Raw genomic sequence first — 27720 nt, 5'->3', positions numbered from 1 at the left:
CCCAAATGGTTTTCAGTAGCCAAATGTCGGCACGTGGAAATGTGGGGCAGTATCTGCTGGTAAGTCTTGTTTTACTGCCAGTGGGATGGGGTCACTTGATCTAATGGGAATAACTTGATTCACAGAATCATCTAGGTTGGAAGAGACCTCCAAGATCACCCAGTCCAACCTCTGACCTAACGCTAACAAGTCCTCCACTAAACCATATCACTAGGCTCTACATCTAAATGTCTTTTAAAGACCTCCAGGAATGGTGACTCAACCACTTCTCTGGGCAAGATGGGGGGGGAAGTATTTCTCTTGCTCTGCTATCTAGGTTTATCATGCAGGGAGGCATTTTTTCCAGACTTTGTTGAAGATAAGCTTGTCTGTGCTAATCCTTCAGAGGGTGTCTGCTAGGCTGAAGAGCTTGAGCCGTGTGTAACAAGCTGATATATTAATAAGTGTTTGAAAAGTAATGAAACCTACCCAAAATCTCTGCATGAAGCAGTGATTGAATATATAAATCTTATTAACCTTTCAGTATTCCCAAGCAAAAACTGTCCTTATCACTCCTATATACTCCCTGAGGACATCTATCAAACTGTAGATGCTGTACATGATACGTAAAGAGAACTGTCACCATCTGCAAGGAGAAATGCTCAGCTGTGGAACATAGGTATACAGCATTTGATTGCTGGAAAAAAAAAAAAAGTGACACTTCTGACACTGATAAATTATTAACCGGGCTTCCATAGATGTATGCTTAACTTCTCAAAGCTGCATTGGTGAATAAAGAAATTGGCTTCAAAGGCCAGGTGGTGATGGGCTGATGGTAGTAATTTAGAAACAGGCAGGAGCAGCAGCAAGAGATGCTACTGCTGGCATCCCCTGCCTGTGCCCACTGTCTTGGAGAAAGTGTGCCCTCCAGGTGAGGCCATGGATCCCTTCTGTGCTGGCATACTTCAGCTGCCTGCTCTGTGTCCACCGGACCATCTTGGAGATGACCCATCCCTCTCTGAAACATCTTTGGTAGATTTTTCCTTCTGGAAGTGTTCATCAACTATGCTTTCCATTTCAAACCCGGATCGATGAGGTAGTTTGACCTTCACATAATGATATATTTTAGCATCGTACCAAGTGGCATAAGGTGCGTGTATTGCAAGGCAGAAGGCAAAACATTTACTATGCAAAGAGCCAAAGTAAAGCTTGGCCAAAAGGCGGCAGAAAGCTGCTATGGAAAGGTCAAGTAATGATTAATATCCTGCGAGCACAGCTCTGCACCATCATTCTGAATAATTTCTGTTGCCATCTATCCTAAAATCTAGCATCCCAGTAATATGGCACCTGTGCCCACCATGTGTTTGTTTGTCTGTTTGTTTTCCCAAAATATTATAAGAGTAGTTCTAGGACTGGAAAAAAAAAAACTCTGGAAGCCCACCTTCATGTTCCTGAGCTTTTCATTTGTAGTGCTGCTGGAACTACATAGCTTGCTGGGAAGGAGAGGAGTGTAAGCTATGGTAAAATATGGAATGTGAAGATAACTGAATAAGGGTGGGTTTTGTGCTGTGTCAGAGCAGGAGCAGCTTCTTGAGGTGTTCTGTGCCTTCCTGCTGTTTGTACAGCACCCGCTGGTATTAGATTGTGGAATTGACTTGATGGGTCATGGCCAGGAGGATATATGAAACAGCTCATGATTTATTTATCTGTGTTCTTCCCTGCAGTCAGCATGAAGTATCAGAGTGTAGTGCGCTTTTACATTTGAAAAATGTAGAGGCTTAGCAATGAGGGATTGAGGCCTCGGGTCTCAAAGTATTTCTGCAGTTGGAATCTGTGTCTTCGGTCATGTCCTATAAAGTCATCTTCGGCAGTTATGTCTGCTTCCTTCTACTTTGGAGCACTTTGCACACAATGATCCATTGAGCTGCTTTGAACTTTACTCTTCCAGCTCCGTGTCTGACTGCTGCTTGCTGGCCAGTGTTGAAAACTGTGCTGCTGAATCTCCACTGTTGCTTTTTTGTGCAAGCTAGACTGAAGGCGGGCAGTCTGTTCAGCTCTGGCAGCTTCAGCTGCACGGAGAGGTGCAACTGAGGCACTGGCTGTGCTGAGAGGGCAAAGAGCTTGAAAACGTCCAACAAATAATGATCTCAGATGCTCCGTTCATTTGATGAGCAGTATTTTTGGAGGACTCTGTCACTTTTACTGGCTTCTTACACAGTGTACAAAAAAGACGCTGATCATCTAAGCTTCTGTCAGGTAGACTATGTAGCCTTTCGCTGAAGCTGTTAATTGGATTAACTGGTGGGTTTTCAAGTCCGGACTTCCCACCCATGCTCACTTTGAGGTGGATGCAGTGGGACAATGCACCAATACATTTCATGACTGGTTTTATTTGCTCTCTGCTTAGGAAAGCCTTGTGGCGTTGTATATAGAGGAAAAAAAAAAAAAAACAAAAACAAACAAACAAACAAACAAAAAAACACCAAGGCAACAGTCTAAGCTCTTCCCACCTTATGATTAAGCTGTTGTATCCTCTGGAAGGTTTCTGGACAAGCGTCCTTTTGAGCAGCTCTGTCATGTTTTACACTGCTAATGAGTACATTTGCTCACATGTTTTGTATGCCTGCATTTGAGGTAGTCATGCTGCATCTCCTTCGCAGTCAGTGGAGAGAAATGGATGCTACTAGACAGGGGCTCCTCTGACCTTTTTAAAATCTTCTCATGATGAGGTGAGTCATGCCCCAGAAATGCCTGTTTGTCTCATTTGCTTGTGGAGTGAGACGGGGATGACTAGTTCGGAGTCAATAGGAGAGATGAATCTCTTCAAGATCTTTTCATGCCTCTATAGAGAGAACTTGTGTAATCTATGGTTATGTTCAATATCTTTGCTGTGCATGAAAACAAATTTATTTCATTTCATTAAAACCTGAATCCAGTTGCTTTATTAAATCAAGTACTATCCACTGTGCGTGATAATGGCTGTGTGTTACTATGCTTAATGGATGTTGCAGAAAGGAGAACGCTTAGCATCACACTGGCTGAAATAATGGACAGCTGGATTTCTTACCTCCTGCACAACCACCCTTGCACACTCACACCACATACGTTTTCTCCTTCAAAGCACTCCTGTGCAAGGTCCATGGTTCCCTTCTCCATCACCCCAAAACCAAGAGGGGGATTCCCCAGCTTCTCTGGTGGGTCCTCTTCCAAATGCTGTTTTCTGCTTCTCTGGCTCTGTAGCTTGGCTTCAGCCCCTCAGCAGTCTTAGTGCAGCCTTGCCCTACTGCAAAGCCCAGAGATCACCTCATTTTCCTTTATAGAGATGTCATTGGCAGAATTTTATCATGTGGACTAGACCTCGGATTGATAATCCTGGGTTTATCTGCAATATAAAACGTTTTATTTGATAAAGTCAAAGCACCAGCTTTGAGTATTCTTAGTTCAGCAAATTAGTGAAAACATTTGAAGTTTATAATATCAAGAAGCTTCTGTTGAGATCTTTGAAGAATCCTCATAAGATTCTGCAGAATCTGGGATTTTCTGTTGAGGAGCTTTTCTGCTGGAGGAAAAAAAAAAATAAGGCAAATCTGTTGATATTTCCGTCAATCTCTTGCCACAGCTAAAAGAAACATACTTTATTTTCATACATAACAAGGTGCTCTGACAGACAATCCTATTGTTTTTTCATACATCTTTTACTTCATATCAGTTGAAGCTTCTGTAGTAATGCTGTGGCACAGACCAGCACCCTGGAGATCTCATGCAGTTACACGTGGTGGTTGCTGCCAGAGCAGCCTCAAGTCCCAGTGAACGGCAGAGATGGCACTGAAGGAGGAGGACAGATGGAGATGGGTCAAGGCTAGACCACAGAGCAGCAGCTGCTGGCCTGTAAGAGGTGTCAGTGCCTTTCAGGTACCTTTCTATCAAATGCAATCGTGTCATACCACAGTATGTATTAGTTTTACTTCTAAATTCATTGGATGGCTGGAGGGATGTGTTGTAAGAAATGCTGGTGGTTAGGAGATTTGCTGGCATTGCTTTTGCTGTCTGCTTCTAGGAGAGCTTCATATCAAAAAGAGATTTCTTGCTCCCAAAGGTCATGCCTTGGAAAAGGGTGTTACAAATTTTTAAAAATAAGCAATTAATGGACTTTCTTCAACTTGTCTTAGTTGACCAAAACTCACATCTATGGAATTTAAATTTCTAACTTACCCAGTTATGGAAGAAGACACATGTAAGGTACATATTAAAACTTTGCAGCTGTGTATGAAGTTGTTCTGTTCTAGACTTCAGTTCATTGCTTTATCTTCCATTTCATCACAGAAAGTGTAGGCACAAGGAATAACATAAATGTGAAATTCCGTACTGTATGAATACTGCTTTCATACAAACTGTGAGTAAGCGTTAAGATTGAGATGACTCAAGCCTTAAGTCATATCTTCGTGGGTGATTTAATATTGCACAGATGTTTTTGCTTAACAATAGAAATATATTTCCACTTCCTTCATTCCTTGGTTTGTGTCTTTTTTTTTTTATGTTTGTTTGTTTAATTTTGCAAGCTGACATACTGAATTTTATTTCTATTCTTACCCTGGGAGGTATTGTCTTTTCTGGTTGAACACTCAGCCAGGATAGTGAAATGCATTTACTGAAGGATGAGCAAAGCAAAAGGAAAAGATTGCCACCCTGTTCCCCCTCCTCGTGTTCGACTTGTAAGTATATTAGCTAAAGCATACTCCCTAGTATGCTAGAGACTTGTTTATCCCGAAACTTCATCTAAAGGGTTAAACTCAGTTTTGTCCTTTTGCAAGATCTCTAGGAGGTGTGGGCTTGTATTCAGAAGTGACTGCTGTACTTTCAGCCTGTGGGCCAGATCTGCACCTAATCCTCTGCGCAAGTCTTTCTCCTGTCATAATATACTCGAAAAATAGTACCAAGTTGTTGGGTGGCCAGGCTGTGTGTCCTTCAGGGAGTTTTCACTGGACAGTCAGGCTACTTCTTGGATGCAGTATGGTAGCCTGACCCTTTGGGGAGCATGGTGAGCCTCAAGTTCTATGCCAAGGAAACAGAAAATGTGGCACATTTACTTAGATATAAATGCTTTCCCATGTTACTTGAAGATGTTTTTTTTTAAGGGCTGAAAAATAAACACAGGGACATCTCTTGTTAGGAGCATGGTTTGGATGAATCACTGGCAGTGCTGAGCCTTCCTTGTCACTCTCTCCTGGTACAAGTTAGGCATTTTAATTTACTGATTTCTTTCATGATAAGGTAGAATGCTTCATAGGCTTATTAAGCATTAACATTATTGCTTTAGACATTAAAAACTTAGGGGGTTGATTTTGAGATTTTGTTACAACCATGTTGGAAATTAAATGCAACTTGAAGGCATTGACTGTGGCTGGAGAAAAAGCGGCAGTCTTGTAGCTAAATATGAGCTTTGCCAAGAGATTATGAGAAAGCTGGAATGGTGCCTGACCTAAAAAAAAAGCCTGCTTCTGAATCTATTGTTTTTGTTTGAATCTTTATTACTATGAAATCAAACACAGACAAAATGAGTTAAGGAGGCTGAGACTTAGAAAGTCATATGTTTTGGCCTTTCTCTCAGCTTACTCTCATATCTAAAGATCTGTGGAGTTTGGTCATTGTCAAAAAAAAAAACAAAAAAAAACACATTTGCCTACTACTTGCACTATGATATTGAGTAAAGCTCTCAGGCTAATCTGTGTGCCATTAACAGAGATCAAATTTGGTTTTCTTCTCTTGCCACTTGACTTTAGCATCTGCCAAAGAAGGAAGAGTTGCTTTTCCTTACATTTCATATTTATTCGTTTGGTGCGACAAAGATTTCCTGGTGTTTCGATACCTGCTGGTTAGTTAGCATACTTGGGTGTGTGTGCTGTGCAAACAGACTGTTGAGAAGGGTAGCTGGTTTTTCTTGCTCCCGTATATGGCGTGCTAGAAGCAGTCTGCTTTTGTTAAAACATAAAGAAAGGTGAGTTGGGCAGTACCCTCTGAACGTGGTAAGTTTTACCTTTGCTAAAGGTTCTTGATATGAAATGCCTTTTATGTCTTTCTGCCATTTTATGAAACTTGTTAGTAACAGTCCTTCCCATCCTTCTCCCAACAGAGATTTGTATACAGCTGTGGGCCTCAGAAGAGAGGACTGGACATCGAGCATTGATGGCTACCTAGTAATGCCATCTTAGTTTTGTCTTTCATTTCAGACCCCTGTGTGTGAATGACCTCAGGCTACGTAGGACTGGAGTGTTTTAAGCAGCACACATGAAATGTGCCCCTTTTCATTTGTTTGACAAAGCTGGGTACATCAGATCAGAGTCCAGCACGTTGTGTTACATCGTGCCCGCACTGGGATTGGAGTTGTGGCCTCTTGAAGCATGTGCAAGAGGCAGCAGTGCTGTCATGCCTGCTCCAGCTTTGCCATCATGCTTTGGGCAACTTCGATTCAATTTGTGGTCAGCACCTTTATGAGAGACAACGCATCTCAACTTGTCATCTGGTCAGTTACTGCCCACCACACCGTGCTGTGTTCGGCTGCTGTTGGTAAGAATTTCTTCGCCAGTATGGAAATCCTGTTTGTGCTTGTCCCAGATACTCCTGTGACAGTAACTACCTGCAGCGTAGACCACGTTTCTGTGCTGGCAAAGGAATCCCGACCAGCCAGCAGCAGGTGATGCTGCCTCAGTGGAGCATCGTGAGGCAATGCCATGGTCCCCCTGCTGCTGCAGCACGCATGGAAAACGCAGCCCCTGTTGCTGAGTCACGAAATGGTTCCTCGTACCAGCTTCTGACTAAGTAAACATAATGGCTTGGTGGCAGGAGTAATTTCCTGCAGCAAACCTCTTGATAATAACACCACTGAAGAAAAGAGGATGAGTCCTCACCTTTCGTCTCGCTGCCTCCCAGCTCTGCCTCGCTCCCCGGGGCAGGATGCTTCCCCTCCTTCCTGCGGAGACGGGAGAGATGGGGAAGGGAAGGTGTCAGGGAGCTGCCGACCTGCTGCATTCAGGGCACGTGCAGCAGGGACAGTAGCAGTCACCGTGCCCGCAGTGACAAGCAGTGTAGCAGGCTGCAGTGGGTTCACTGTATTCCTCTGGTTTTATCAGCATCCCTCACAGACTCGGTTTCAGGGGTGCCACATTTCTAGTTGTCACAAGCAGCTGTGCTAACCATTAGCAAGAGGAAATGGCATGTTCTTCCATGCAGCAATGTTGGGGTTTCTCCTCTTTTTAAAGAAGCCTTAACCAATCATTGTGCTAACAAGTATTGTTTCTAATGCATCTTCCCTCAATAGCAGCTTCAGAAAGGGAGTCTCTATTCTAGAGATACCATTCCCACAGGGATCACAGAAGTGGGAAAAGTACACAAATAGTCCCCTTGAGGGGTTCTTTACCCCCTTTCCATGAGGCAAGGGAAAACAAACCCATACTCAAAAGGCTTGGTTATATATAGTCTTGCCATTGTGGCACTTCATTCCTCTCTAAACCTTTACTAGCTCTACTGCAAGTGCAGCAGCGGGTCATTGCCTTACCCTGAATGAAGAAATCAATGCTCTGGCCAGAATTAGACGTAGATGAAAATTAACCCCATCCCATTAGGGGGCTTTGCATTTTTCCATGTGCTCTAATTTGTGATTTAGCGTTCACCAAATGCTCTGCTGTGTGAAATCTTCATTTGGCTTAGGATGAAAACAATGACAGTTCCTAACTATCCACAGGGCTGCTTAATAAAACATCAAAGGTCTGTTAAAAGGAGGACGTACTTACTTAGACATTGTCAGTTTCTGAAAGTTAGCTGGTTTGTTCTGTTTTCAAGCTTTCAAGCCCTAGGTTGGTTCGTATATTCAGCTTTTGTCAGCTGATTTATTCTGGAGAGAGAACAAAAGGCAGTGCAGGAGAGGAGCCATATTTTTTGTTAAATCTTAATCTGAAACACAGGCCCGGTCTCCAGTCATGTGTTGTCTGAAGCAGGGAAGTCTTAAGTGCTAGTGTGTTAGAAACAGTATCTCATTTACTTATTAGCTTCCTGTTTTTATGGAGAAAGTGTCTCTGTTTTTTCTGTAATTGCTATTCTTTTCTGTTATACATATATTTGTTTAACAAAACCACAGAAGGCATGGGAGCTAAACCAAAATCTGCTGCTATAAAGTAGGTGATGTTTTGCGTGTACCCATGCGTGGCACCTCGTGTTACAGTCCGCGGAGCAAGGAAGACAGTGTTTGAATTTCAACACATTTTTTAATGATGTCCTTACCATTGCAACATTAACTAAGAAGCGGGGAAAAAAATTAGCTTATGGGACTGAAGGACCTATTATTCCCAGATACCGGGATTTTGTTGACTAGGCTACTGTCCATTGAGTCTGCTCTAGTGTTTCTAAGCCAATCTCATTTGGCATGGCAGGCAGTGGTACTCTGGAGATCAACTGCAGTGTTATGTTGTGGCTGTGGGCAATAGCCATCATTATTCCTGTCTCTCCTTCACTGCCCTCTTGCCGTGTGTTTCTGTGCTCCATGGCTTCAAACCAAGGGCACTTCCAGCCACTTCCCCTCCTGTTCCTTACCATGGCTGGGGTTTGCAGTGACTGCCTGTTGATCTGTGGCTCTGAAGTGTCTCCATTCACGTGGACGTCAGATCCTACCAGCTTTTCTACCAGCAACTGCTTTCCCTCGCCCTTAACTGGTACTTAGTTCTGCTCCAAAGTCTACATCCTTGACCCTGTGCTCAAAGTGACAAATGAGCTAACCTTGGATTCTAAGTTTGTGGAGTTTTCACACTGATGGCTAACTGAACTCCAACACACCACTCTTCCCTTTTGGAGCCGGCTGGAGCTGGCTCTGGTCTGTCATGGGGCAGCTGCTGTGCTCTGCTCACAGAGGCCACCCGTCAACCCCCCTGCTGCCATATCCTTGCTGTGTAAGCACTGTATTATACACCCCTCACCTCTGTGAAAAACACATTTAACAATTATCATTAAAAAGTACATTCACTGGCATTCTTCATGCAATCTTCACAAATTTCTCTTACAACAACAACAAAAAAATTCCCCACACCAAAATGAACATAACGTCATAACACTGACAAAGGTGGACAATTTATACACGTTCCACCCACGATCCCTTCACCACGTTACAACACAAATTCTTTACCATTATTATATTCTCTAATAATGTCTGTTCCATGTTTTACCCGTTACCTCTCCCGATTATTGTCCTTATCTCTTCTCACAGAGGCTGCCCTTGCAGCCCACCCCCTACCAAAACGATGCTGCATAAGCCCAATACACAGTTGTGGCATGTCACCTTAGTAATTTTGGACCTCATATTTTGGAAAAACCTGCCTCCCCCTGTTGAGGGCAAGATCACCCAGGATATCCAAGGATAGGCATTATGCTTAGTCAGAGCGAATTTTTGAGGCTTCCAGATATTCTGCTAAGAGTTCCAGCTTCTTTAGAGTTAAATAAAAAAAGCTAAGAGAATATGTCCAGATATCAAGGTAAGTTGCAGTCAGAAGGGTCTTCTGGAGTGTTTTTTCTCAACCCCGAATTCCCAATACCAGACTATATCTTACAAGTTATGCTGTTCTTATCAGCCTGCTTGTCATACTGCTGCATTGTTTTCCTGGGAGAAAAAAAAAGAAAAGTTACCTGCAGGGTATCATCATGATAGAAATGGCGCTATCAGAAGCAATTTTTAACACTTTTGTTGCACTCAGTTTCTAATTGCATTGCTCATTCCTTACCCTTAACCTGTTGGTTTTCCATTTTCCAATAGAACTTGTTTTTCTCCATCAAAAAAATAAAATTGCCGGAATTATGCTATATGCCACCTACTCTACAGCTGCAAGGCAAGCTTGCAATCAGAAATTCAGAGCACCCTGACCCATCAAACAACTTAGCTTCTTCTCTGACTACTGAGCTTGGGTCTCCATTCTGTGCCAAAGCCTCACGCTCCCTGTCCCACTGTGATGTTAAGACCTGATTGGGATGAAAGTACTGCAGTACTGCTTTCACCAGCCCTTTGTTAGGCAGTTCAAAAAAAAAACTTACCCTTATCTATAAGTTACATGTTGGATTTCTCCCTTTACTTACAAATAACTTGGCCTTAGGGATGGTATTGAAAAAATGTTATTTTCAAGGATCTAAGGATAAGCATAATGGTCTTTTTTTTTTTTTTTTTTTTCTTTCTGTTCAAAAATAAGTGTAGAGAAACAAAGTAGAATTTTTCCATGTGTTCATTCCATGACATTTATATGTTTAATATTACAATATAGCCAGAGTTAGCACTCTGTGGTTCATGTTTGTTTTCCACTTTTCAATGACAGTTAGTCCATCATTGGCAGCCCTGAGTTGTATTTCAGACTTGCATTGACTGAGTGCTGCTTGTTCTGTGACTTTTCTGTCCCATTTTCTTACCTGATAGAGGTGACACCAGTATGGTTCTGTATTGCTGAAATAATCCCAAGATTTATGTTAATATTGTACTGGGGGAGAAATAAAAGAAAAGCTAGATGAAAATACATACATTGCCATTTGTGTATAATTTATTATCATCTTCATTCATTTGAAAAAAAAATAAGGTTAATTGAAATAGACTTTAGGAAATATCCAAAGAAATTCCCATGCAAGAATACTGTAAGGATCTCATTTAAACTTAAATTTTGACTTCTGGTATCCTTTGCTAATAAGTAGTCAGCTAACTTGGGGAATAAAGTTAATCAAAACCAAGATTCTGAGGTATATTACTGAAAAACAACACAAGAATTTAATTTAATGCCACTGGCAACTACGTTTGCTTCTTTAGCAGTTGTTATGAATGAAAACTGAAGGATATTTTGTCAGATGCCCATAGCCCTTTTAGAATGTGAGCTCTGTTGCTCCAATTCTCTGTGCTATTTATCTTTGTCAAAAGCTTTCCAAACTGTTGAAAGCTAAGGAAGCAAGGGCTGCCATTAAAATAAACATGTACTGGAAAATGAGGAAGAACACTAACAGGTTTTGTAACAGCATTGAGCATTGTGGTTGGGCACTCTCCTGTAAATGACAATATTCTTAAAAGCTCTTTTAGTTCTTCCAGCATTCGTAACAGAAAATAAACCTGCATTATCCATAGCACATAGCACATATATTTGCATATAGTTGTATTTGCTCTTACGATAATGTAGATACACTTTTTTCAGTGTAAATGTGTTTAATGTTTATATATTACACGTAACAGGCATGTGCTTTTCAAAGTACAGTATGTATTCACATAACTATTTTTTATTATTTATCTTGGAGGTCATGCATTGTTTCAATATGAAACTTGATGTGTACTTACAAGACTGTGAGGGCTGGATGTTCCAACTAGTTGACCAGAAGTTTTAGGTGCTTTTTCAAGCAGCTTCCTGGTGACTTTTTCCAAAGAGGGTCGAGCTCAATGCTCCACTGCAGGGTAGGGTGCCTCTTCTATTTTCACTCGGAAGTTGATTTGTGCTCAGATATGACAAAACATACAGAGTGAAGTTTGTCTTACTTTCAGGGTGGCTGCACATTAACAAGTAGTTCTTGGGTTTTGTTGTATTTAGTGGGCTCTTCTAGGACTTGTAATCTGAAACTAAATGTCTACAGTAGGTGGATAAATCACTCCTTAAGAGTGTAAATAAATCACTTTCCTGTTTCTCTGAATTGACTGTGAATTGAGCGTGATGGGTGACTTGCTGAGACGCAGATAAATACATGTTGTTGGGCGAGTCTTACCTTCAGTGCAGCCTTTTGAAGTCTCTCCACTTCTTAATTGTTACTTTTCTCTTAACGTGATTTCAGAAGAATGAATAGATCCCCTCCACCCCTGATGCTTATTACTATTAGGATGGAAGAATTACAAGGTGAATACAGTCATTTAAGTATATTGCAGTAGGGAAGTAATTGTAAATTGTATTGCACTAGACAGAGCCCTCGTGGGAGTATGATAATCATCCATTAGAGTAAGTAAACAACAACATAGCAAATAGGAGATATATGCATTCCCTGAGACAACCTGACAGTGCAAGTAGGCATTCCTTCTTTGGTGGTTTTCAAACTAGTATTTGATTAAGCCTTAAATCAGACCACAATGGTAATGTCAAGATGATTTCCATTTGTTTCTTTTGCTTTTCAGATAGTTTGAAATAATTATGCCCAGCTGTTTTGGGGCTCCGAACTACAGTTATGCCAGGAAGTTGATTCTGCGGCTGTTTCTGAATACAGACTGAAGGCCTGCGGCGTGCCAGAAAGCATCGGCTAGGACACAAGGGCACTCAGCAACCAGGAAAATTATTGTCTTTTTTTGAGGAAGAAGCAAAGGGGAAACCTTTATGTCTTGTGTAGTTGGAAAGCAGAACAATACAGCTTTGACACCTGGTTAACTTAAAGAAGCATTTTTCAAAATACCTTGACTGTGAATCTTGTAACTGGGACACAAAACAGTCTTTGGACTTGTGCAAATAATTCACTGGAAGAATTGCTTGGACAGAGGACTCATTGGAAAATCATGGCGAAGCACGTAGAGATCATCAATCTGTCATTTTTGTTGGAACACGAAAGGGAAATGATATTGGGAGTATTGAAGAGAGATGAATATCTGAAAAAAGTTGAAGATAAAAGGATAAGGTAACCCTTTTTACTATTGTTCTTTAAAAAATAATTCTCTGGTGTAGATATTTATATGGCCCTCAGTGAAGATTTTCTAAATGTCTTGGGAGAATGATCAGTTTTGTGAGGTGGCACAGTTAATTAGAAGGCAAAATGTGTTAAAAGAAAGAAAATTGCTTGCTTGTGTGGCCTTCTGTCAATGGAAGATTGTGATGTGTCCATTGCTTCAAAGCAAAAGAGTAAGAAAGCTAATAGACCTCAAACTTCAATCCCAGGCTATGTATTGATGTAGGGAACTGTAAGAAGGCTAGTGATTTTGTCCTGGTAATCATTTTTGTCCTGGTAATCAATAATAAGTCTAATTTGCAATGTATTGCCTATTCATAGTTCAAATTTAATAACATTTAGAACTACAGTATTTCTTGGAAAGCTGCCATTCGATTTTCATAAGCTTGTAGAAAGCTTAAAATGTAATGGAAATACGGTGTAATGAAAACTGAGTGCTTACTCTAAAAGTACATCCAAATTCTCTTGCTTGATATTAGTACTACGTTTAAAATCCCAGAATTCGTTTTCATTCTCTCAAATGTTCAATTAGCCTCAAGGAAATGAATATATAAGCTGGGTTTCTGCATGGATGCCCTGAATTCAAGAACATCTTTCAAATACTAGAAATGTGTTTCACTAAAATAAAAGATGGTTTAATTTTCCTAGAAATGAAATACTTTATTTTCTAGTAGACATGTTCAGAGTGTCCTTGAGAGCTTAACACTTATGCTGGCAACAAGTGCGAGAATATACAGCAGTGTTTTTTGAATTTCAGATTCTGTAGATTTTGCCTGGTTTGGCTAAATTTTTCCCACGTGAATGGAAGGTTTTAGTCAGGCTCTTGAAGCTTTGTCCTCTGAGAGCAGCTGTATGCGTTGTGTCTTTGTGTGGGAGGGGGATACTGTGAGGTGTCACAGGGAGAGAACGTGTGTGTGCGCGTGTGGCTGTATACAGGAGGCCATACAACACAGGGGAAATGTGTGATAACAACCTTTTTCTTTCTCTTGCAGTATTTACAAAGGAGGAGGGACACTTCATTTTTCACATGGCTTAGATTTACTAATAAATTGAAGAATAAAACTGAAGGTCTCAGGTGTGGTTCAGAACAAACTGATGGGCGACATAAAGACTTCAGGGGGTGTTAATAGAGCTCATGTGTTCTTTTCTGAGAAAAAAGGTAAAATCAGAGTTGAGAGAACAACTTGGGGAGGCAGTATGAGCTTCTGTTATTTCAGATGATGACTCAAATTCAGTTAGTTCAGCAAAGTACCAGTTCTGCAAAAGTTCAAATGCTTTTCCAGTATGTTGTTGCTGCTTCCCATCACTTCTCTCTGCTGTCTTTTTATCTAGTGTCGGTTCTGAGAAACAGGCTCAGTGTGGATAATGTGCAGCACTTGGTGTCACACTCGAGGCTGCCAAGCATAATGGATTACAAAGGGAAGATTTCCAGCATTTGCTGGTTTCTGTCCATGAACTCCAAGGCCAGGTTGCATTGTTCTTCCCTTTGATTTCCTAAAAAAATCCTTTTAGGCATGTGCTGCTGAGGCTTCTTTTGTACAAAACTATTATTTGGGAAAATATGCAGAGTTAGCCACTGGTTTTGGAAGGCTTCTTCTCTTGAGATAACCCAGTCTAAGTGCAGTGACCCTGCTGGTGTGGAGCCCTTTGAACTGGGCAAGCACAGCGGTTTATCTAAATGGAGTGGGCTAAAACTGGTGTGCCTGTCCTGGTGCAGGAGTGGCAAGAAAGGGAATTTCTTCATGATGGAGTGGGCAAATTAATTGTTTAACCTCTTCCATCGTTTGTCAGACGAAGAAGAAAACAGAACACAAGAAAACAGATGGAGCACTGTTTGTTCTAGGCATTGTGCTCTGTTTTGTAATGGGATAAGCATTTCAAAGTAAGTTTTTTGTTTTAGAAGGCACTGGCCTCAGAAATGTATGCCATGTATCAGCCATCTATCAAAGGTTTCAGTATTAAGAGCAAGAGTGTAACAGGTCACTAGCTTTCCCAAACCTCCCAAACCTTTCTTTCCTATTACTGCTGTGTACCAGTCTCAAGTGGGACATGGCAGTAATAGGTGAGTTAAAAATTTTGTGTGCTTTTTGTTGTTGTTTCTTTTCTTTATGATGTCTTAAAAAATGCTACTTCCCTGTTCTTTTCTTTTGTGGTACTGAAAATCACTCTGCCAAACCTAGTGAGAACCAAAGGCACCTATGCAGGACTTGGTTCAGTTAAGGGACTGGTGTCATTAGGGTTATCTGTGCTTCAGTGCAAATGGAAAGAGCACCTTAAGAAAAGGTTGGAAATTAAGTTCATCTGAAATGTGATGCTAATTAGGGTAACTCAGGTGTTGGTATTAGGTTCATACATAATTCTGGCACCTATACTAACCAGTTGGTTTTAGATTCAGGGCATTTTTGGAGTATTGTCACTGGAACATATTGTGTCTGATAAGGGTGGAATGAAGTCTGTAAATGGCTTCCAAGATATGCAAACTATAAAAAGTTGGGTGGGTAACTGCTTCCTGGGAGGCTTCATAATTTTTCTTTCTGAATACAACTTGGCAAGGATTTCTTTAATTATGTCTCATAAGTATACTTCAGAGGAACATGTGTTGTCTTTGAAATTCCATTTGGTGCAATCTGTTACATATTTTATTGAAGTACTTTTCAGAAGAACAAGCCCTTTTGTATTATTTTTTTTAATGCATTTTTTTCATTCTGGCAAGATACTTGCTCCTAGTCTATACTGAAGAATTTTTATTTGTCTGCTGTACTCTGAATCTGTGTTGATAACTTTTTATTTTATTTATTTTATTTTTCTATGCCCATGTCTTCAAAAGCCATCAGGAAAAACAAAACAACAACAACAACAAACACAACACAGTAATAATACCTTGATTCCTCTTAAAACAAACAAACAAAAAAGCGGTATCAACTCCTTACAGTGTCTTTCTTTACAAGTCTCTATTCAGTGTGAAAGCAACAGTAAGTGTAGGAGGACGTCCTAGTAATGAAATTGTTAGGAGTTATATTCACTCTGCTCATGCTCGTGTTCTGGAATGCAGGTGGCTGTTCTGATATTTTGATAAGATGTATAAATATTTCACCTACGTGTGAGAAAAACACAGAAGGCAACATGTATGCCTTCTGTGGTCTAGTTTTGGTACTATAAAAATGTAATTAAAAAAGTAACCCATTTTAATAAATACTAGGATTTAGTTATGTTCTTAAAGTGCATGTTGTATGTCACTGGAAAATTTGTTTGAATATGGATTTAAAGTTGCAGATTACTTGTGAAAATAGCCTACAGTGTCTTAAATATTGCTCTACTGTACATTTGATATCAGTTGAGTAGTCATCATGATGGTTTTTAAGACAAGATCGTTAGGGTCAAATCATTCAATCACACAGAGCTAAAATAGCTACAAACAGTGAAATGGAGCATAGTGGGGGAGAAAATGTAGGGTTGAACATCTGACTTGCTGGGAGAAATTAGTATCCAGAGTGAAATCTGCATCCAGAGTATGTCAGTGAATAAACTCTGAACTGAATATTCTTGACTGAAATGTATATTTTTTCCTATTGTTTTACTGGTTTTGAAGTTTTGTTCTTTTAAGACCCCTTTTATGCAAACCCATATGACATCATGAAATGAAAACTAAACCATCAGAAGGATCTATGTGCTGAAAGGGAGGCATGTCCTGTAGCAGCTGCGTTTCATCTCTTTCTTGGTTTACTTATGTGCCCTGCTGCATCTTCCCCAGCTGTGGAGTTATGGAAGCAACTGAGTCTGATGGCTGTGACTCTTGGAGCATTTGGAGCTAGCACTTCACCTCAATATGAATATGCTACCACAGAACAAACGCACATGACACGCTTGCTGCTAATGTACACTGCTTTCTCACCTTGACTGTGATCCTAGACAGCTTTTAAAATACAAAGGCTCGTGTCACTGTTTACAAAGCCAAGCTGTGAGTTGCCAGGCTTTTAGAAGAGGAGACACCAGTCTAACAGTTGCTGAACTGAGAAAACAAAGAAGGAACATGCCAATTTCTTCCAAGAGTAAGGCCTTATTGAGTAATTACCTAAATCATTCCCCCTGTGTTTAGGTTTCCAGAAGGTGTACAAGGATTGCATCAACCTCAGTTCTGTATAGCCAAAGAAAGTTGACATTCCTGTCTCTTCGCTTAACTAAAATGGCATCTACTTATCAGTCAGAAGCAATTTAACATAGTAACTCCATTACAGTATAGGAGAAACTTAGCATGGATACCACCCTGTGGTAACTACAGGCAAATACTCTGGCGATTTTATTTTTTTTCAGTCTGAGTAACAGGAGTGGTAAGTGACTTACCTGCTGATTATATATTTGGACTTGTTTGTAAGCACAAAATGATTATAAATCAGTATATAGAATGGTATATGGTCTGTGTTTTTTGTAACACTGATTATAAATAATATCTTAAGGGAAGAGTTCATATGTTAAAGCATATTGTTCATCCATATGGGAAGGATGAGAAGAAGGGAAGTTGTGTGTCTGGCATCTGTGACTTTTGAAAAGTAAATTATTTTTTTTTTAACACACTGTTACTCTTTGAACCAGAGACTTTTCAAAATAAAGTAGTTCCTGTTGCTGGTACTCTAAGGGTAGAGGTGCCTGTTTTGCTCTCCATTGTTCTTTGTTCTGTTGCTGAAAGAATTTCTGATGGTGGTTAACTCTGATATTCTTATACTCTGCTTGCAATTGACTTTATTGAAGGTAAGTGAGAAACCAACAGACAATTTGTGCATTTGGGGTGGTGTATTGTTGTTGGTGTGTGTGTGTGTGTTTTGTTTTTTTTTTTTTTAATTTTGGTAATAGTTTTTAGTGGAGAGGGTGAAGAAAGGTCATGAAAACGTTTATCTGTGGAAGGTGTTGTTATTCCCCTCCAATGTCATTTCAGTTCCCATGCCTCCTTTTCATTCTGCTATTCGTCGCTCCAGTTCTTTTCCTTTGCACATTCACTCTTTGTCATCCCCTTTTCATTGTCACCAGTACACCTCCATACTCCGATATCCTTAAGACAGTTTTTATCATTAAAAAAAATCCCTGTTCTATAAGCAAAATGTGGAAATCTTTGCTTGTAAAACAAGTGCCTAACACATTTTAGATACTCAAATGGCTATATTTTTACAATGCAAGGAGAAGCCAATGTAAATATGGTAATAACTCATCATTTTCTGCATTGTCAAAAATATTTACTGTTGCTTTCCAGATATCATGTCAGACAGTGAAGGGAATCTGGCTGCATTTACAGAAGGCATTTGGAATCAGTCTGGTGAAGAAATTTCCTTTCTCCACAGCTCCAGGAATTGTTTTTACCACTTTCTGCTCAGAAAAAAAAAAATAAAAAAAATTGCCTTGCATCTGAGTTAGCAGCTGCCCAGCTCTAAATGGAGAATGTGGGGACCCACTAGTGCAGGAAACATAACTTTCTGATGAACAGGTGCAAGATTCATAGAATCCTAGAATGGTTTGGGTTGGAAGGGACCTTGAAGATCACCCAGTTCCAACCCCCCTGCCATGGGCAGGGACACCTCCCCCCAGACCAGGCTGCCCAAAGCCCCATCCAGCCTGGCCTTGAGCACCTCCAGGGATGGGGCACCCACTGCTTCTCTGGGCAGCCTGTGCAAGGGCCTCACCATACTCAGAGTAAAGAATTTCTTCCTTATATCTAATCTAAATCCTCTTCTAGTTTAAAGCCATTGAAAAGATTGGAGCAATTTCACATGTTTAAACTTTTTTTTTCTTTCCCTGCTTTGGTCTTCAATTATAGTTGAGTGAGAGCAGTTTCTGTTTTTTAGTTTTTTAGTTTTTTTTTTTTTAATGCAATTTTTTACACTGCTTGAACTCTGGGAAATTTAGAATAGCAAAATAAAATTAGGAATACTTGAATGTAGGAATACTTGAATTCTGTTGCTCTATATCTTTTAAGATTTTTTTTTTTTTTTTTTTTTTTTTTTTAAAGGGGGAGGAGAAGGAAGATGCAGGAGCAATTTTAAAAATCAAACTGAGGAATCATGTATTCCATGCTTCCTATAGTGCATATCAAAAAAAAAAAAAAAAAAAAAAAAAAAAAAGTAGCTGTGAAGTAGATTTTTTTTTTTAAGTGTTTTCCAAAATCCTACTGAAATTAAAAAAAAAAAAAAAAAAAAAAAGGAGGGGGGAGGGCTGGAGGGCTTGAAAGAAATGAGTTACCTGAGTCAAAGCAAGTAGATCATGCTTACAGTGATGACATTTGTTTAAGTGAATGGCTTGAGCAGTGCCTGTCTCACCTTGTGGAGCAGTATAACCATTCAACTTTTCTAAACTTGGGAATAAATGTTCTCTGAGGTAAAGCACATTAAGAAAAATGTCTCTCTTAAGGCTTCTCTTCACTTCTTCGTCTCTGCAAGATGGTAAGGGTTTGTGATGTTACGTCTCTGGAGGCTGCAATTGCGAGGGAACGAGCACCTTTGATGCGTAGAGCCAGGAGGCAGTCGGTAGGGAAGGGCCAGGCTCCTTCAGGGGCTGTTTTGTGCCTCTTGCAGGTGGTGGGTGACAGAGCCAGGAGCTGTGACTGCTCACCGTTCCTTGGCTTTGCTGCCTGCATGGTTTTTTCCTCATGTTTTCAAGGCCTCAGCTTTTCATGGTGACTTTTTTGATGGACCTAATTAGGGATATAAGCCATTTCTTAAATCTGCTGTAGGTCGTCTTCTTTGTTTCCTGCTTTGATACTCTGTAAGGTATTTTAGACCCCATATGGAAGAGTTCAGATTAAGTCATTCAGTGCTGCCTGGAATACTAGTTACAACAAAACTCTTCTTCAATGCACTTCTATATTTTGTCAAACAGGAGAGAGATCTTAATATAAATTCACAGCTAGAGGAATGGCAAAATATTCTACTACCCTTGCCAGTAACAATTTTCTTCTTAATATCTATCATCCATCAAACAGCTATTATTATAGACGGTTTAGAAACTTCAGTGTATTATAGGACTCTTTCTCCAATAGCTTATTAAACTGGCTTCTGCAGAGTTTATTTTCTGTTTACTATGGGCATGGACCTATTAGAAGCAGTCTTCAGAGGAGGGCCACAAGGATGATCGGGGGTGGAAGCACCTCTTCTGTGAAGAAAGGCTGGGAAAGCTGTGATTGTTCAGCCTGGAGAAGCAAAGGCTCCAGGGAGACCTTACAGCTACTTTACAAAACCTAAAGGCAGCCTACAGGAAATCTGGGGAGGAACTCTGTCAGGGAGAATAGTGATAGGACAAGGGGGAATGGCTTTGTACTAAAAAAAGGTAGATTTAAATTACTTTACTAGGTTAAAGATTGGACTAGATGATCTTAGATCTTTTCCAACCTGAATGACTCTATGATTAGATATTTGGAAGAAATTCTTTACTCAGAGGGTGGTGAGGCCCTCGCACAGGCTGCCCAGAGATGCAGGGATGGGTGCCCCATCCCTGGAGGTGATCAAGGCCAGGCTGGATGGGGCTTTGGGCAGCCTGGGCTGGTGGGAGCTGTCTCATGTATTTTGGGGGTTGGAACCAGGGGGTTGGAACCAGGTGATCTTCCAACCCAAATCATTCTGTGATTCTCTGATTTCGTAATATTACTAGGAGAGGATCAATAAAGATTAATTGTTGTTTAATATTTGAGATTAAAAATGTCTAACTGCATGATTAATTAGGTTCCTTTTAAAACAAGGAGAGCTCAAATGTTGAATGGCAAAAGGAAATTGGATGTTTACGATACAGCTGGTTCCCGTACTGGGGAGATAAAGGGTATCTATCGGTAAGTCAGGCCAGCTACATGACTGACTTACCACGTACGTATTTATGCACATGTTATTCCTGTTCAGTATTATGTAGCTGGTGCAACTAGGCTGTGGCTATTATGAGGATGGATTTTTTTTCAGATGACTCACCTACCGCCTTCTAATCTTTCTGGCCCTCAAGACATTTTGTTCTTTATTTTCATAAGATACAAACATATTTTTTACAGTCAATCGGTAGTTCAATTCAGTAAGTGGTTTAGGGAATCCCATAGTTCAGATCCAGTATATCTGTCCATACGCTGTTTGCTTGCATTTTAATTTTTGTATTTTACATGTTTCAGTGAGCAGGGAAGCTGTGGATTTATTTATTTTACATGTATTTTGGTTTTCTGATAGTCCTTGAAGGCAGATCTGTATTCAAAAACTAACAAATCGCACTTTTCAAAATTCATGGTGTTGGTAGATCAACCAGCATCTGATAAGAATTTGAGATTTTGTATCGCATGAAGAGATGAAAATACTGTTGTGGCCACCATCAATAATAACAGGATAATAGGAGCAATGCCTTTGTAATGCTGAAGGAACTCTGAAACATGGATAAGTTTTTCTCAATATGGTGCTCTCAAAGAAAACTCTTGTTTAAAAATCTCTGCTTGTTGGTTTGGGGGGAGAGAGATTTCCTTATTTAAAATTGTAACTATTTAAAACACATATGTTGTGCTCGGTGATGCTTCTTGTTAAGGAGGGACCTGAAAGCTGGGGTGGAGAGTAGGCAGGGAGGCCAGAATGGAAGGAGTTCAGTGAAGGTTTTGTTTTGACATTAGATGCTAGGATCCAGCCTGAGGGACACACTGCTAGGTACTAAAAAGATAACGTCAATGTCCATAGAGTTCCTGAAATGCAGTGAGTCCCTGATGGTTTGTTTGTTTGTTAGGATAAATGGTCCCTTGCTTCCAACACCTTGCCGCGTAAACTCAGCATTGATGCAGAGGGAGTTTTTTTGTTTGTTCGTTTGTTTGTTTGTTTGTTTTCAGGTTTGGGGGAAGATGAGTGAAACTAAATATGCCTTAGTGGCTGGCTGATGGTTGTACTACTTAGAAGAAATTGGACATGGACCTGTAGCTATCTGTATCTCTGCAGGAGGTAGAGAGAAGTGAGATGCAATCAATGAACCGCAAGAACAGCTAGAAAAGCTCAGACTGGACAAACTCTTGAGGTCTATGGCATGGGAGAAGGTCTGTCTGGATTGAACATGGAAAAGGAGAATCCAAAGCTGAACCTTGCATGAAGAAGAAATCACTTCTGAGTAGAGACCAGCAGAGGAAAATGCCTGCCAGGATTTGTAGTTACTACCCAGAGGAATGGGACATGCCCTTCTGAAAAGCTGTCTGTGCCTGAGCATCTGTGGACCAGGTGGCTGCAGAGCAGCTCTCGTTCCTGGATACCCCAGTGGGAAGCAAAGTGCCAGCCATCCCTGTAACAAGGCCACGTAGCCACAAATAACCCACTGCTGTCAGAGCTTAGCCCCTGGTGACCTACACAGTGCACTCAGCCTCCTTCACCGGGGCTGCAGACCATAACCTCTTATTGGTTTTGTTTTCACAAGGTCTTTTTCTTCCTGACCTTTTCACTGATCCTTAAGTGAAACTGGTAACCAGGTGTTTTAAATCTCTCTTGAGGTATGTGTGGAGATGGTGAGTCCAGTTAGCTGCAGTGCTTCATGGCAGAGGGGCCCTGGAGGCTGGTGGCAGTGCAAGAAAGAGAGCATGGGGAGGAATGGGATGGGGAGACAGCAATACCCAGCTGCATAAAGCCAAGGGAACTAAGCACTGCTGAACTGGGGCCCTGGAAAGGGGATCTTCTGGGGGTAGATTGGAGCATGGAAAGGGTTTGAAAAGGCAGAGGAACTTGAAATGAGAGAGGTTTCGACAGAGGGAAAGTCAGGAGAGAGTCTGGGGTGGGCAGGGATGTATTGAGAAAATTGAGAGGATAATAGGAGCCTGGGGGTTGAGTGGACAGAGCTTCTGCTGAGGTGTGTTGAGAGGACGTAGCAAATTTGACCCCATGCAGGGCGTACGTTAGCAGTTGAAGCTAATGATTATCCCCTCTGCTGAGCACTTGTGAGACCATATCTGGAAGAGAATTTCCAGCTGGGGGCTCCCTGGTACAAGAGAAACGCTGACACACTGGAGCGTGTTCAATGGAGGACCATAAGGATGGTTGGAGCCCCTTCTATGTCTTGTAGGCTGAAGGAAATGGGTTTGCTCAGCATTAAGGCAAAGGCAAGACCTGGTGGCTGTCTTCAACTGCTGCTGCTCTCAGGCCTGTAGTGGAACAAAATTGTTCTGGTCTCCACGACAGTAAAAGAACAAGAAGCATTGTGAACAATCTGGAATACGGGAGATTCTGATTAGATATTATGGAAGCTTTTTTATTCCACTCCTTGTTTTGTAAAGAAAATCATACAGTTGGTCGGACTGTGGGACCGGTGTCCAGAGACATTGTGTGCTCTCTTCATTTGGAGTTACTCAAGGTTCATTTGAACGGGGCCTTGAGCAACCTGTTCTTGTTGGCCATGCTCTGAGCACCAGTTTAAGCTATGTGACCTCCAACCTAGATGGTTCTCTGGGTTGGGGTGTGAGGGGTGAGAGCTCAAGGCTCTGGTGTGGGAGGGAAAGCTCTGGAGTAGAGGTCAGGAACAGAGGTAGAAGGAGCTGTTAGTGAGAGGTCTGGGTTATGACGGAGTCCTGCTTAAGTCCCTAGATAGTATTATTATTATTGTTATTTTTATTTGGGAATGTTGTAGTAGTTATTTTTCACACATGGTTATTTTTCCCTTAAGGACTTGACTAGTGCACCCTTGAAATTGCAGTCTATAAAGCAGGTCTTAAATGCAGATACCTTTATCCTTCAGGGTCAGTGGTTGGAACTGGTAGCATTCAAGTTGCATTATTTAAACTGATATTCTCTCTCTCCCCCCCCCCCCCCCTTTTTTTTTTTTTTCAATTTAGTGGTGCTATGCTGTGATGCTACATCTATTTAGGTGCTTGCTCTTGTTTTCTTTCAATATTTGAATGGCCAGTGCAGAATTGCATTTGTTTTCCTAGCTAACTCTACTCTGGCAGAGTATTAAATGCACACTAGTTACAGGAAAGATTTTCTTTTTCTAACGTGGAAGCACAGAATAGTCCCAGTTTTGAGCTGCAGTCAACCTGGGCTCATCATGACTTGAATTATTGATGAGGGACAGGCAAAGATGGTTTGCCAGTGGTTCAGAACTGCTCAGCTGTCTGCACACCAACCTCAAGGCTGCATATTTTCCTCTTGGCTTTATGTCTGAGAGGTTGGGGATAGATGTATTCTTCTTTGCCACATATGTGTTAGAAATACAGTTAATATATAAAACACAGCAACATTGTCCTTATTTGTGTCTTGTCGTTCTTAGTTCTAAATCTTAATTGGTTAGAAAGTTTTTACAAATCACAGGAAGATGGAAATGTTGCTTGATCTCCAAAAGGTTTCATCCTAATAACATACAAAAAACAGATGTATCTCCAAATTCAAGCCCTTTATTTTCTTCCTTCTAGGAAACTGAAAAATGAACTTCTGGAAGTGAGAAGGAAAGGTGGAAACCGACACTGTCAACAAGACAACAGCAGAGTCTGTATTCGCTGTCAGAAAAGCCTGGGCTTAATCTTTGACAGAGGAGACCTGTGCCAAACCTGCAAACTTAGAGTGTGCACTAAGTGTCGTGTCGTGGGAGCTGATGGGCACTGGAAATGCTCGGTGTGTGCTAAGATTGCGTAAGTTGTGCAGTTTTTATGGATACATTTAGAGATTAATTCTCCGTAAGTAATTTTACGCTGGTGTTAGTTCTATCTCCTCTTAGCATACAAGTATATGCATAGCAGATAAACAAGGTAAGAAGCTTTCTGCTGTTTTGATTTGCTGCACTATTTTGCAGTATCTTTTTTTCTAGTTCCAAGTTAGTTTCAACTAGCTTGCTTTCTAAAGAAAGCTGCAAGCATCACATATACTAGGTCATTGGTGTGCAGTGCTCTGAAAATCAGTTACAAAACAGTGACAGTCTAGTCACAGTAAGACATAAATGTAAGAATCTTGTAATTGAAAATTAACAAAACAAAATTAAGAATAAGCGAGGATGGTACATTCTAACTGATGTGGTAGGTGGATTTGTAAAGAAAGAGATGTAAAAATCCTGAGTCCAAGCATTTCAAGGCATGGTTTTATCCTTGCTTTTCCCTGTGTTTACAGTAACTGAGCATTTCTGCATAAAGGGAGAAGGGTGTATTTACAATATTTTTCCCCCTGGTTGTTCAGAATTAGAGAGAGTTCTAAAGTAAGCTGTGCCATGGTGGGAGGTAAAACAAAAGGAAGTAGATTAATCTTCACATTTCTCACTGTTAGAATGTTAAGTACGGAGAATGGAGGAGGATAGAAGAACACAGTGCTGAAAAGCAGATAATTGGTATTTTAACACAGGATATCAAATGAATAAACAGAGATTTTATATGTTCAAAAATATGTGTATTTACTTCATATATACTTGAAGGAATATTGCCCTTTATTGGGATAGTAATATGGAATTTCGTAGCTTGACTCAGCAAGATAACCACGAAGGAAAGGAGAGGTGTATTGTGCAATAGGACTCAGTTAAGTATCGTGATGTAAGAACTGGATGTTGTTACACCCATAAGGGAATTACATACATCAGGAAAAGATGTGATAAAATAATTATGTTAAAAGGGGAAGAATCAGTAATGTCACAGAGGGAGTGGGATTTTTGTTGTTTGTTCATTTTTTAAAGGCTATCAAACTCATATCAGGAAGGTAAAGCTTTTTGTAAGCTGTATCAAAAAGTGAATCCAAAATAGTAGTTATGTCAGACTTTGGCTACCTAGACAATTAATGAAGAATTAACGCAGCAGGACATGGAGTTTAGAGTTTGTGTCCTCTAACTTCAGCTTTAGAAGGCTAACCTCTAAGGGTTATTAGTTAGATCCCTTAAACTTCTCTTGCATTCAGTGGGGGATGCAACCAGTGAACAATGTTTCACCTCTTTTAAGATGAATCATGTTCAAGTACTTGATTTTGTGAAATGTTGAAAAACTACTCCTTGTGGTTTGCTTCAGCCAGTTCCTGAGGTGACCTGGGTGTTGTGCCTTTCAGAAATGATGGGGCTCAGGTGAGATGACAGAATGGAGAATGGCAAATAAAATGTTATTCTTTAAAATACAAAGAAAGGAAGAACAAGGGATTTGTTGGCCCTGTCAGATTACCTTTAACTTCTCTAAAAATACTGAAACAAATGATCATGACTGTCTGAAAGCTGAGAGAAGCTGACAGGACGATGAGTAAGAGCTGGCTCAAAAACAAATAATGTCAAAAGCAATTTAATTTCCTTCTTTGATAGGATGAGAGACCTCATGGATAGAGGAGGATCTGTAGATGTCTTATAATTTGACTTTAGTGAACCTTCTTTCATACTGTTCTCAAAAAGCTCATAAACAAGGGGGACTGTGCCCCAAAACAAATTATGTCAGTGTGATTGCAGACCTGCCTGGAGAACTACGAAGCTCTGTTCTCAGAGCGTTTCATTATAAGCAGTGATACAGAGCAGAATTTTCACTGGGTTTTTACTGGTCGGTGTTTTAGTTTAGGACTTAGATGATGCAGCACATGAGTTTACCAATTACATTTGCTGGTGACATAAAACTGTGAGGTGTTGCAGACATGTTGAAGGACTGACTTGGGATTCAAAGTGACGCAGTTTAGAGAAGATATTTGAAGTTAAAGTAAATGGTGGCTCCCTGTGGGCACGTGCAAGTACCACTTGGGCAAAGACAGCTGCAGCAACACAGAATGAGAAAAATAAAAATAGCTTATGCAGCTGTTCCTTAAGAATGAATCTGGATGTTGTACTGAATAAAAAGCTGAACATGAATCAACAGTTTTCTGCCACTGTGGAAAAGTCCTCCATCACACAGGATGTAAAACAGAATTACAGTCTACAAAATACATGATACAGTCCTGTTTTGTTAGGAGTACTTTGCCCCATTTTGTATAGCTGTGGTGGTTTTAATTGGGTGGGCAGCCAAGTTCCACCATGGCTGTTCTCTCACTCCTCCTTCTCAAAGAGGAAAGGGGAGAAAATACAACGCAAAGAGCTCAAGGTTTGAGATACAGATGATTTAATTAAAGGGAAAAGGAAGAAGGAGAAAGAAGAAAAAAAAAGGCCGTGCAGAAGCACAGGGAGAGAGGAAAAATATTCCTCTCTACTTCCCATCATTGGGCGATGTTTGGCCATGTCCTGGGAAGCAGGGCCTCAATACATTTAACAGTTGTTCAGGAGGACAGGCCCTTCCACCACGAGAACCCCTCTTTGTATTGCTGTGTGACCCCACATGGTATGGAATATCCCTTTTGTTGGTTTAGGTCAGCTGCCCTGGTGATGTCCCCTCCCCTTCACTTGCCCACCCCCAGCCTGCTGGCTCTTGGGGTCTTGGAGGGAGTCCTGATGCTGTGCCAGCACTATGCAGCAACAGACACAACACTGGAGTGATATCAGTGCTGTTCCAGCTACAAGTGCAGAGCACAGCACTGCGTGGGCTGCTGCAGGGAAAGTTAACTCCATCCCAGACAGACCCAGCACAGTAGCACACATCATACTGGTCAGCTGGAGAAGTTTCAGTAGAAAATAAAGATCACAAGCCTAGGACATGCTGTGTACAGAGTAATGGAGGCAGTCAGAACCTATGCAAGGAAAAAAAATGAAAATAACTGAGTTTTGAATGTACAAAGGTAGCTGCATTGTAGATGCATGTAGGCTTTTCTATATACTGACTATGGATAAGAAAAGCAGTGAGATACTTAAATTGCAGTGAAAAAGATTAGGTTAGGTGGTATGAAAACGAATTATTGATATAATTTGGAGAGGTTGCAGAATCTTGTTTTAAAAACCGTTTGGTTAAACTTTTTGCAGGAATGATGACATCAGTAAAGTACATCCTGTTTTGTGGGTGAAAAACGGATAGGGAAACTTCTCAAAATGTATGCCACAGCTGTTTCTCATGATTGTGTTGCATTCTGTATGCCAAGCAATGGTCCTAGCAATCATGTAGGAAACCAATTCCATTAGAAGCCTGCATCTAAGTTATTACAGGCTGTGGAGTGATTTGTTTAAAGTGCTAAGGTATCATTGGTGTTCGATATCAATACTAAATTGAAATCTATTCCT

At 40.7% G+C, this 27720-nt stretch overlaps 1 protein-coding gene across 2 annotated transcripts in view; it reads left to right on the top strand.

Moving 5' to 3' along the window:
* Positions 1-27720, top strand: part of SYTL5 (synaptotagmin like 5) — an 82607-nt gene that overhangs the window by 14180 nt on the left and 40707 nt on the right. The window contains exons 1-3 of one of the 2 annotated variants that reach the window (XM_032199629.1): positions 11997-12028; positions 12137-12627; positions 24050-24265. In XM_032199629.1, coding sequence (XP_032055520.1) covers positions 12509-12627; positions 24050-24265 — 335 coding nt within the window. In that variant the 5' untranslated portion in view covers positions 11997-12028; positions 12137-12508. Of the gene's footprint in view, positions 1-11996; positions 12029-12136; positions 12628-24049; positions 24266-27720 lie in introns of those variants that run through there. The other variant, XM_032199621.1, reaches the window with a different exon arrangement.

This window comes from Aythya fuligula, chromosome 1, assembly GCF_009819795.1.
Source record: "Aythya fuligula isolate bAytFul2 chromosome 1, bAytFul2.pri, whole genome shotgun sequence".
NCBI lineage: Eukaryota > Metazoa > Chordata > Aves > Anseriformes > Anatidae > Aythya > Aythya fuligula.
Note: the sequence above shows the minus strand (reverse complement) of the source record. Positions and strands in the feature narration are given on the sequence as shown.